Here is a 12132-nt window from a genome sequence, read left to right on the forward strand (position 1 = left end):
ACTCTGAACAGCTGTTACATCACTTCACATTCACGACAGTGCTGTGTCTAGGCTTCTGGTGTCGCTACACTGGTAGTACGTTTTCTCAAGCAACTGAAGAGTGAGTGGACTACGGGGAGGGGGGGGAGTGAGGGACGCTGAGCACCCACACCCTTCCTGGAGAACATCAGGAAGATCTGCTTCCCTTTCATCTGCACAAACTGAAGCAGAATCGACACAGCTTGGTCAAAGCCCACCCCCTAAACTGAATGGATTTCAGGTAGGAGCTGGGCCCTCTTCCGGGATTCCATTTTCTCTCCCAGAAATGAAGGTAGATTTTTAAGTACAGCTACACCTAACACTTAGTCAATGACAGACGGCACACGAGAGTGGTCCTGAAGATCAATTACCTGATGGCACTGTAGCCATCTTGGTTTGTGCCAGTCCACCCTGTGACTCCCACACAACACCGAAAATGCCTAGAAACGCATCCTGCAGAACGCACTCCATCAGCCCGGCACTGTACAAAACACAGTAAGAAAACAATAAAAAGCTGGGTTCAAACCTAAGGACTTAGAGCGTGACAGCACCGTGTGCAACAGCCACATCCTCTGCTAGCCTGCTTGAGCGCTGAAGGGACCCACTTGATTCCAAAGGGAGAAGTTTCTCCTGTTCTCTTTCTAAACCTGAGAAAGTAAGGTCAGGGCACTGCAGAGAAGCACTCTGGGTAGCCATGGCCAAAGCCTCCCCCAAAACCCTGAAGCTGGGAAGTCTTCAGCCGGTCTGCAGAGAAAAAAAGAAAAACAAAATGAATCATAGACACAAACTTCTCTCCAGAAGCCTAAACAAGCGTGCCCTGCAGAATTCAGCGCAGCCTTGGAGAGCCATCAATGTGACAGAAAACAAGGATCTACAGATATGCCAAGGGTGGCTACACTTTCATTCTGCAGGACAGGGTCCCACTATGTCCCCCAGACTGGCTTCCAGCTCCTGGGATCAAGGGGTCCTCCTGTCGCGAGCCCCTGAGGCAGCTGGGACTAGCATCATGCGCATACACTGAATCTTACATTCACTTAAGCAGTTGGCAGGGTTTGCATGGGGAGTGCTTTCTAACTCTGTTTTGTCACTGTGCGGTGACTGACTGACAGGTTACTTCCTCCCACCCCCAGCTAACTACAGGGAAGCAGCGTGTGTGGGGTGTGTGTGTGTGTGCACACGTGTGCACGTGTGTTACGGGCCTTCAGTAGGAGCCCTACACTCTCTTCAGAGCAGACCCGAAGTCAGGGGTCTACAGTGCAGTGTACCGCATCAGCCAGGTTCACATGGGGCCCGGTGAGCAACTGGGTTGGGAAGGAGTAGCGTTTAGTCATCTGGGGTAAAATGGGCCCTGCAGACTAAAGGCCGTGTGTCGGGTTTCCTATGGCTTGAGGTGAGGACATTCTGTTTCCTTCCACTGTGATCTCCGTAAGGGAACGGGTCTGTTACCTACGAGTTCTAGGGTTGTGTGGCCGGTGATCTGCCACATAAGCTAGTTAGTGTCTGTACCTCTGTCTCTTTCGGAGGTCAACCATGTCCTCAACCGTGTCCTCAGACCCCTGGTCCCTCTGGTCCTTAGTCATCTTTTACAGTGCTTGGGCCTCTCTCCAGTGTCTTCGTACATTTGTTTCTTATCACACCAGTCCCTGGGTAGGAAACAAGATGTTGGCTCCTGTGCCCACCAGTTCTCCTGGCTCCCCTTTGGTGAACTCTCTGCTTCATCCCAGCCATTTTTTGACTTCCGATCCTGCTTCACGCTTCCTTCCTCCCCACAGGCCTCTCAGGAACAAATGCTCGTGTTGTCACCTCCAGGGCCTGTCGCACCAGGGAGCAGTTCAGTGTCTCCACTGACAGACAGCCCCTGTGGCTCCCCACCACTCTCGGCCTCACCTGCTCTCCACCCACCTCGTACCCACCTGGCAGCTTCTCCCACAGCTGTACCAGAACTTTCTCTTCCCTTGTATTTCTCTGCCTCTGAAGTACCTTTCTCCAGTGTGACATGCAAATCCACCAGGGTTCTTGGTTCAGAGTCCTAATCACAATTACAGCACTTAGAAACCTCCTCCATCCTGGCGGCCTCGGCTCTGCCCACGCTCTTCTGCCGATCTTGTTCTTAGCTAATTGTTATGACTGGAAAAACTCCACCGATACCTTGCTCACCAAGCAGCTGCCTGGCCACCGCTTTCTTGATACCTGACCCATCTTCCTGCAAACAATGGCACAGATCTGCCTCATCCTGCACCATGAGAACGCTTCATGCTCGCAGAGCTCAGGCGTTTCCTCCCTGCTTCCACAGGGAGGGCGGCACTAAGCAAGCAGCAGCGTGGTGTAGAAGGTTCAGAGTGCATTCAGGGGATTTTACAAACATTCACAACTCAGTGCTAGAATGATTGCCAGATCACAGAGAAAGCTGGCTAACGCCTTACAAAGGAATGAGCCATGAACTTCTTGGTTATCCTTTTTTAAAAGACAGAAATCAACAAGGTAGCATGAATATTTACCAGACCTACACTCACACTCATCAACCCATGAAAAGCAAAGTCAAGGAGGCATATTCTCTGGAATGAAGTTATTCTTGGCCGAGCCTGCCAATGTCCCGGTAGCTCACTGAGATGACATGACCTTTAGCCTCATTTCTAAGTTTCAGCTAAGTCTTCTTCGGACCCAAAACATGTAACTTCGTGTAGGTTTCATGTAGCCCAGGTCTCAAACTTGCTATGCGGCTAAGGATTACTTTGAACTCCTGAATCTCCCACCTCTACTTCCTGTGTGCTGGGTGTATAGGCCTGCACCATCACGCCAATTTATGCAGTTCTGGGGACTGAGCCTAGGACCGAATACATGCTAAGCAAATGCTCTAACTGAGCCACCTCTCAGGCCATGGGTAAGTTTTCTTAAGAATTCCTCAAGAGAGAAAATTCTATACTAATTTTCTAAAACACTTCAATCCTATTTGATAGATCAGACAGACAGAATCAGGAAGGAATTTATACATATATATACACATAAAAATTATGGATTGAATGTCTCCAAGCGATGAATTTTAGATGAAGACATTGATCCGTTGGGGGTAGGAGGACCATAAGAGTATCACTCACACCCCATTGGGCTCAAGATGACCAAAAGTGATTGTCACTTGGCAGGACTGCATACAGCGTGACACAGCAAGAGGAGTGCTATTCTGGCTGTGCTCCCACACAGATGGCCACCAGCTCCCAGGCCAGTCCTGGCTAAGAACATAGACGTCTGGGTTCCAGGACTGGTTGTTCAGGAAGGGATGATGCGAATTTACACCTTCATCAAGATATCATGGGATCAGCACTGCAAGGAACCATCTGGCCAGCTGGCTTGGGAGCATCAGCTGGGACAGATGGCATTTCCCATGTGCAGCCTTCCATGGACTAACAGGCTCTACCCACCCATGCAGGGTCATCTCAGCCTCCTGGCAAGGATCTGTCCTTCGGGTTCTTCATCAGCTGAGGGACATCCCTTCTCACTCTGTACTTTGTGGAGATGGCTAAGAACTGATCACCGTCTTCATCTAAACTGCTTTACTTGCTCAGAAATGCTTAAGCCATAATTTCTGTTAGACTAAACAATCCAAACTGTTCTTGCCTTCATTTTATTATCATTTCTGCTTGGCTGAGAACCTCTTGGGACTCCATGAAGTCCAGAGAGAACCTAATGAGGGCCCAGGGATGACGAGCTCACAGACCAGACCTACCATCGTTCTAATCACATTAGCACTCTCTAAATAGAAGCTGGCAGGCTTGCGTGTTTGCAACTTGGGTGATTTGCTGGGATGACCCTCATTGCTGCTTCATTGTTACCAAACACTTCCCTAAAGTGATTTCCAGCATGTGGTCATTGTTTTTACAGTCAGAGATTATTAACAAAAGAAGAAAATAAAAAAACACCCATCATCATCTTCCTCAGAAACAGCATTCATGGAAGAACAGCACTCAGCATTTTGGACTTTTGATTTTATTTCTTTATTAAAGATCTTTAATTCATGTCTGTAAGCCCCCCACCCCAAACACACATGAAACCTGACTGGACAGCCAGCACCCCAAATTGCCCCTGGTCAGAGAAGCCTCACCCTTCATACACAGCATGGGACAGTCACCACTGCCATGAACAAATTCACCACAAAAACAGTCCTCAGAACCAACCCTTTAAGCAGTTTAGGCCGTTTGAGAGATGAACCATAATGGTCCCTCCGACACTGCAGGTGTCTGCCAAGAAAAGCCAGCTCAGCCAGTGAAGGCCAACACCACGGCGCATCCGCACTAAGGTCCTTTGCTTTAGTGGGCCCAGGACAGTGATGCTCCAAGGCTCCAGCTGTGGTCTGTGTGAAGGGAGATGCAGTTGGACCCTGGTAGTGACAGCGGAAGCAGTCAGCCGTTAGACTGCAGCTGTTTGGAAGGCCAGACAACCGGTAACGTGGTAGATGTGGATGTGAAGAAAACATGGAATCCGGGATGACCTCTGAGACTTCAGCCAGAGAGAGTGTGAGGCAGGAGGCCTCCTGGGAAAGTGGGCAGGAACGTAAACTGTGGACAGGGGAATTCAGGATGCCTGCTGGGATTTAAAGGGACTATGCATGTAGGGTGTTGGAGAGGTCATGTGGTGGGGTGGCAGTGTGAGAATCCCAAGTAAAGACAAAGGTGCTAGACCTTAAGAGTATAGATATATTTATTTATTATTATTTATTTATTTATTATTTATTTATTTATTTTGGTTTTTTGAGACAGGGTTTCTGTGTAGCTTTGTGCCTTTCCTGGAATTCACTTGGTAGCCCAGGCTGACCTCGAACTCACAGAGATCCACCTGGCTCTGCCTCCCCAGTGCTGGGATTAAGAGTATAGATATTTTAAACCAGAGGCTGGGTGAAATCCTGAGAGTGAGGAGAGACAGAGGGAGCCTAGAACATCCCAACACCGGGGAAGAAATAAGGGCAAATCAGTCAAGAAGCCCACAAGGGATCCCAGGGCCAGCAAGCAATTTACCAGAGAGAAGGGAGCAAAGCACAGGCCTGAGAAGTCCCGTCAGTACCCCCACATCCTTATCCCACCTGCTGCACCAGGTCCCAGTCACCGACGGACAGCCCTCAACAAAGTAGGCAGACAGACTCCAAAGGGCTCCATTTCCCCGTGAGGCCATGAAGCTGAGAGACAGTAAGGAACAGTCATGGTCAAGTGATGGGTGGGTGGCAGAGCCAGGGCCTTGGAGTAAGTCTCCAACCCAAAGTTCTACGCTTATTTCAATACTGAATAGTTTTTCAAAGGGACAAAGAATCCTACAAAACTGCCATGGAAACGTGGGCCTTTCTCTTCCCTGATGCAGGAAGCAGGGCAGCAGTTACATGGTCTCCACAGATGTAGTTAATGTTCCCTGCTAGTCTAGCTCAAGTGGCAGTAGCCCGTACCACACAAAGAAGGAATGCCTTGTACTTCTCAAATGCTCCCACACATGCTTCAAGGGACATTCTGTTTGGCTGAGGGTCACCGAGCAAACACTTCTCCTTTCTGATAGGCCCTACTACCTCTTGTGAATACCGGACAATCTCATCTCAGCCCTCCTCCTTACCCCTGGGGAATCGGGGAATCTTTAACCAGCACTGGGCTGCTAGGTCAGAAGGCACATCTTCTACACACCTGTAAGCAGAGCCTTTCTTCTTGGCTATTCCAAATGATCCTTGAGGAAACCTTTAAGAGCCAAAGGGGATCCACCCCAGAGGGGGCCCAGACTCTAGACTTCCCAGCCTCTTCTCCAGTGACAGCCCTTGGCTCCAGCCCTATCGGCTCCATCTATCACACCACACTCACCTGCTCCAGGAGATCCTAAGACACACAGTGACATCACTGCCTCCCCATCTCCCTGACCAGTGCTCCACCCACGCCGGCTGTCCCTGGGCCAATGAAATGGCAGCAAACTTCCTGGGCCCACCCCCATTTACACAGTGCTTGGTTTGGATCCCAGTTGCTGTTTTTATCATGGCCTGTGACTTACAGAGCTATTTCCACATCCTCTCCTACATGTGAGCGCCTGGAGGTCAGTAGCACTGCCCAATGCTCGCTGTATTCTGCACAGTGCTGTATGCTATAGAAATATCCCCCTGGGGCAATGTGCGGAGAAAGTTTGGTGGGAACTCACAGAGTACCAAGAAGCAGGCAAAAAGGAGGCCTGGGCTCCAGGAAATTCATCTTCTTCTTTGAAGACCTGCAAAGAAAAAACACTCTCAAGGAGCCCCAGCTCCACTCCCCCAGGGAAGGAGCCTGGGGCTTGAGTCTGGCTGTGGGACAGAAGCATCCCAGGAGAGGAGGTCACCCATGCTGAAGAGTGGGCTGCAGGCCAGCAGGGGTTGCCTCCAGAAGAGTGTATCAAGCCAAAAATGGCCTTGGGAACCAGGCAGACAGGCTCCCAATCTAACTCCTTCCCCGTGGCTTTAGATAAGGGTATTTTCTCTGACCTTTGTGTCTTCTCTGCAGCACTGGAAGACTTCGCTGGCTTCGCTGCTCAGTAGAGGGTAAAAGAACAACATTCATACTGAGCTCTGGCTGGCCACACAGACCTCAGCCGGGCTGGGCCAATACCTAACTAACTCTTACCCGGTCAGCTAGACCCAGAGGCAGGGAAACACAGCTTAAGGCTTTAAATACTCCCATCCCTATCAGCATGGACCTTCTCTGCTGATGCTCCAAGATGGACGGCTTTCTGGAACAGTCATCAACTTGCAGATGTGTTGAGGACATCTTCCCAAAGGCTTAGCTCAAAGACGCTTCTTGGTCCTCAGCTTCCATCTATCACCCACCTCTCTAGGAATACTTCGTGCTCTGGCTCTCCATAGGACTGGGCCACAGGCAAGCACCCTTGGGCCACCGACAAAACATTGCTATTGCAAGGACTCCACTCAGGACCTTTGCAAGTAGGTTGTAGGAGATGGTGGGAGAAAGCAGAAGAGGAACTCTGGACCTGGGAAGGTGAGAGGGCTGTGAGGAAAAGCATCACCTAGCTGGTCTAGTCTCTAGATCTTTTTTAAAGGGTATCATTTATTAAAGGATTATCATTATTATTGATGATCCAGGGATCTCACATCCTGTGCCACACTGCACTCACCTCCCAGTCTTCCATATCTGCCCCTTCCCCATGATCTCTCTCTCATCTCTCTCTCTCTCTTTCTCTCTCTCTCTCTCTCTTTCTCTCTCTCTCTCTCACACACACACACACACACACACACACACACACACACACACACGAAAAAAGCAAGTCAATTTTGGGTCATCCATATACTCACTGAAGTGTGGTCAAACTCCTAGCCCAAGGGAGGATGGGTTTTCCTCCACCTGTATCCACACCAGAAGCCATCAGTTGAGGAGAGCCATGCATTGGCCAGTCGGGCAGGGTTAGCTCTCCCATGCCCATACCACCACCTGCACAGCAGTGGTGTGGGCCACCAAGAGGCGAGGCCAGCTCTGCTGTGCCCAGGGACATTAACTTGGCTTCAGGCGGTAGCTCTGACCATTGACATCCACTTGGGCTTTGGTGGTGGTAACAGAGGCCACGGACATCAACACTACCCTTGGCCATATCAAGACCATTGACCCACTCATGTCCTTTGACATGGTCGCAGATGGCTACACATGCCACTCACATCAGCATGGCTCCCTGAGGTGGCAAAGCCCAATGACATCACCAAGGCATTGAGCAGCGGCACAGACCGCTTACATGCACATGGCCTCGGGCAGCAGCATGGACCATTGACACCAACATGGCCTCTCGTGTCGTCGAGGACCATGGCGGTCTTACAAAGAGGTCCAATCCAGAACGTGAACCTTTCCCCATCTTGGGCCTCCATTGTCGCCCAGCGCCAGGGGGATCCCGAGGCTTGCAGCAGGTTCAGGGGCTGAGTCTGCATCTGCATGAGTTCCAGGCTGTTGTACATCATCCCTCCAATCCTGCTGGGCAGTGACGGCATGCAGACCTCTCTCCCACCATTCACCACCATCACATCTCCAGTCCTGCCTCTCTCCCTAGTACGCACACTGCTCTCCTCTTCTAGCTTTCCCACCTCTCCATTACATGTCTGTTCATTGTGGTGGCACCTGCTTGGGTGGCTTCTGCCCGCCCTGGGCCACCTAGCCTCTAGATCTTAACTGTCCAAGAATCATGGATGACAAAGGGCAGTTGAGTTAAGCCAAGAGTATCAGTTAAGATGACCCCATCCAAGGTAGACCAGATAGTCAAAATTACCAATCTAAGACACCCTCTGGAAGGATGTGAATCCAGAGGAGCTGTGGCCTTAAGGTCTAAGCTCTCCGGCTTCTGCAGCTCAGGTCCATGACTCTATCTCTTCAAGTTTATTTCTCAGAATTCCCAGATTTCCAGAACTAGCCCCTAGATGTCTTACCATGCCCGCTTCCCTCCCATTCTCTGCTCTCGCACTCCGGGCCTTGGCTATCTCTGCTGGCGCCCTTCCTTTCAGGCCTTCCTTCCTCACAGCCTTTGTAGCCGCCGTTGGTGGGACTTCTCCATTTGGCACTGTGTGTTCCCAGCCAGCTAATTATCCGCTTCCTTGCTCAGCGCTATGCTCATGTTTATTGCGCATCACCATTTTCTTGTGGATCACCATTCACTAAAGCAGCAGAGAACTGTAACAGCTCCTCAGACTGTCATCAGCCAAGGAAGATTACCTCTGACAGAAAACGCACAGCCTGGAAACCCCTGGCATGTGCTCAAACACCAGCCATGCACGGGCAGAAGCTGCAATAAGCCGCTTAGGGCCCACTGTATATTATCACTCAGGACAGAGGGACAGTGACTTCACTTGTAAGCATCCAAACGTGAAGTAGCACACTGCACAGCTGTTCTACTTAGCCACCTCCTTCTTAACACTCAAACTGTGCCACAGGGCTCTGATACTCGCATGATCTGGAATGCCCAATGGTGACAATTGTCTTCTCAGGGTCAGTGCCACTCTCGGACCATGGGAACAGATGCCAAGCCCTCAGCAACAGTTTCCCTCAGACACCGTGAATTTCATTTAACTTCAGAGGCAAAGTGCTGTGGATATCGCTCAGTATAAATAAACACTGATTGGCTGGTAGCCAGACAGGAAGTATAGGCGGGACTAACAGAGAGAATTGAGGGAACAGGAAGGAGAGAGGGGGACCACCTGGAGCCACCGCCAGGACAAGCAAGATATAAGGTACCAGTAAGCTATGAGCCACGTGGCAAAGTATAGATTAATAGAAATGGGCTAAATATAAGAGTAAGAGCTAGACAATGGTAGGCCTGAGCTAAAGGCCAAGCAGTTTAAATAATGTAAGCATCTGTATGTTTATTTTATAAGTGGGCTGCGGGACTTGGCGGGACCCAGAGAGAAAAGCTCTCCAGCTACAGCAAAGTCAACATCAACACTGCAAGACAGATAAGAAGAAGAGTATCTGAGTCCCCAGTTCGAGATCCCAGCTATCATGTGATTTGAGATCCCAGCTATCATGTGGTAACTGGGTTTAAGGTCAATCCCACGTCAAGCTTTTTCATCCAAAAGCATGGGTAACAATGCTCCCTCAAAGGGCTGAATAGATTAAACGAGGTTAGTAGACAACATGTGCATGTGGGATGTAACAAGGACGTCATCAATTGAGGAAGACAACGGCACTCAGGGAAAAGCTCGTGGGATGCAAGCTGTCTAGTGGATGAATGTGGGCTCTTGGGAGCCCTGTCAACAGCCCACAGTTTTAGAGAATTCATAACGAACAGGAAGTAGCATATTTCCCCCAGATAATCTCTACTCTATCCCTTTTATTCCTAGTCTTAAATTCTGAACCTCTTAACTGATCTATTGTTTTGTTGTTTTTAATTTGAGTTATTTTGTCTGGATGAGTGTTTTGCCTCTATGCGCCTGTGCACACTGACATGCAGTACCCACTGAAGACAGAAGAGGGCATCGAACAGCCTGGACTAGAGTTACAGATGGTTGTGCTGCCGTGCGGGTGCTGGGAATCGAACCCGGCTCCTCTGGAAGAGCAGCCAGCACTCTTAACCTCAGAGTCATCTCCGCTGCTCTTCAGAACGTCTTGTAACTTTCACTTGGAAGGAGCAGAAGCAGGTGCTGCCTGGGCCCTCAGGACCGGAGCAGTGACACAGTAACCCAGGGCCGAGACAGGCGGCTTTGCAGGACCCTGGCTAGGAGCGGCAGCAGCACTGTGGGTTTTTCACGTACAGGTCTGTGTCCCCATCCTCCTCTTCCTGTTGCAAGACAACCTGATGCTATAACTCAACACAACCAGCAACCCAGGTGACGGGCGCTTCCTACCAACAGCAGCTGTCGCCTGTAATGACAGTGGACCCTAAGCAGGGACCACCTGAGAAGGCCAATGATGAGATCCTGGCGACTGTTATTCCAAGGAAACGCCTGTGTGTGCCTAATGGACACCATCCCTCTGCCTTCTTCCAAAGGGCCTTCCAGGGATGGCTGAGGGACAGTGGTGGAAGGGGTGGAAGCCAGTGGGGAAGGGGCGGCAGGAAGCAATGCTGACGCTCAGCTGCCCCCAAACACTCGTGTCCCTCCAAGGACTACTGCTGTGTAGACAGGGAAAGAGAGCGCTAATTCTGTGGACTGTCTGGTCGCCCAGGAGCTAGCTCACCTGGGTCCCAGACTTCAGAGTCCTCCTAACACAGTGGGGTATCACAGCATAAGTACAGCTGCCAGCTTTGGGGGTACACTGTGCTGGGACGGGGAGCGGGGAGGCAATACACAGTCAGATTGGTAAAGTCATGTTTATTACTCTGCTCTCTGCTTTCAAATTAGTTTTGCAAGACATTCAAGTATGAATAACAAACAATTTTCTCTCCAAATGCTGCAGCGGTAAGGTGGACACCCTACTGACAATTACACAATGCTAATGAAACCAAGATTGGTCTGTAGGCACTGGAGATGCCAGGGCAGGTCTCAGCGAGCAGTTCCCACCTCCTGCAGCAGAAGGGGCATGGGCATGGGCATCCTAGAAAATAACCTATCAGTACCCGATGTGCACTTAGGATTCGATATAAGGCCGAAATCCGGAAAATCTTCTTACTTCTTCCTCCTCTTTGTTGAATACAGTTTTTCTTCAAGTGGGACTGGGACTATGCCACCACATTCTTTTACTTCCTGGGTCAGAGGATGTTTCACAACATTTGGTCTAACCACATCAATGTCTCGAGCCAAGTGATCCAATATGCTTTCCACAGCACTTGTTGGGGCATAAAAATCCACCAAGAAATACCTGCAACAAGACAGAAATGGATGAATTCCCCTATCTGGAATGTACTAGTCCTGCTGCTGTGTCAGTGGTGTGACTTTTACCCTTCCCAGACAGAGTTCACTACTCACACGCTCGTGCAAAGCCGGAAGAGGGCAGTGGGCACAGCCGCTCTCCCTCCAGACTGGCTCCTCATTACGTCGTCCTGGGAAACTATTCTACACCAGCTTTAGGGCAGCACAATGCACGGTGTCATCGGGCACGGCAGAAATAATACAAACTAACTGTGGAATTGTGTACTTAGAATTTTCTAACCTACCAACAAGAATGGAACTCTAAATCATCTACTGATTCTTTTTATGAAACATTGGGGCCTTCTAATTTTCTATCTAGTGACTGAGTCCCCTCAGAGGAACAGTAAGACCATGAGTCAGTCAGCCATGTCCCACAGTAAGGAAAAATAACTACCCGGAGCCACCCTGTAGGAACCAGAACTGACAAGGACCACAGTGAAAATGGCATGGCCCTTCAGGAGGACAGAATATTCATTATCCATGCCAGACTGACGCTAAATGGCATGACAGACAGCTATGGTCCAAAACTTTGTTAGTACCCTGCTGGACAATGATACAAAGGACTGTCCCTTGCCCACCCTCTCCACCCCCGCTGTCCACACTCAAAAGTAGCCAGGTGTAGTGGTGCACACCTGTAATACCAGCATTTCAGATGTAAAGGCAGGTGGATCACTTCAAGTTCAAAGCCAACTGCTCTTTACAGTGAATTCAGGCCAGCTAGGGAGCTCAAAAACTCCAAGAGGGCAAGGGCAGGGTTTAGCCTCCTCCACACTGTTTGATTTGGATAATGTGGC

The 12132-nt window shown here is 50.0% G+C and overlaps 1 protein-coding gene across 1 annotated transcript in view; it reads right to left on the reverse strand.

Annotated features, from left to right (window-relative positions):
* Positions 1-10784: 10784 nt before the first annotated feature.
* The window catches only part of Mrps6 (mitochondrial ribosomal protein S6), a 60125-nt gene continuing 58777 nt past the window's right edge, over positions 10785-12132 (reverse strand). Inside the window, exon 3 of the mRNA XM_059277647.1 lies at positions 10785-11288. Coding sequence (XP_059133630.1) covers positions 11096-11288 — 193 coding nt within the window. The 3' untranslated portion in view covers positions 10785-11095. The remainder of the gene's footprint in view (positions 11289-12132) is intronic.

The sequence above is a fragment of the Peromyscus eremicus genome, chromosome 12 (assembly GCF_949786415.1).
Source record: "Peromyscus eremicus chromosome 12, PerEre_H2_v1, whole genome shotgun sequence".
NCBI classification, from domain to species: Eukaryota; Metazoa; Chordata; class Mammalia; order Rodentia; family Cricetidae; genus Peromyscus; species Peromyscus eremicus.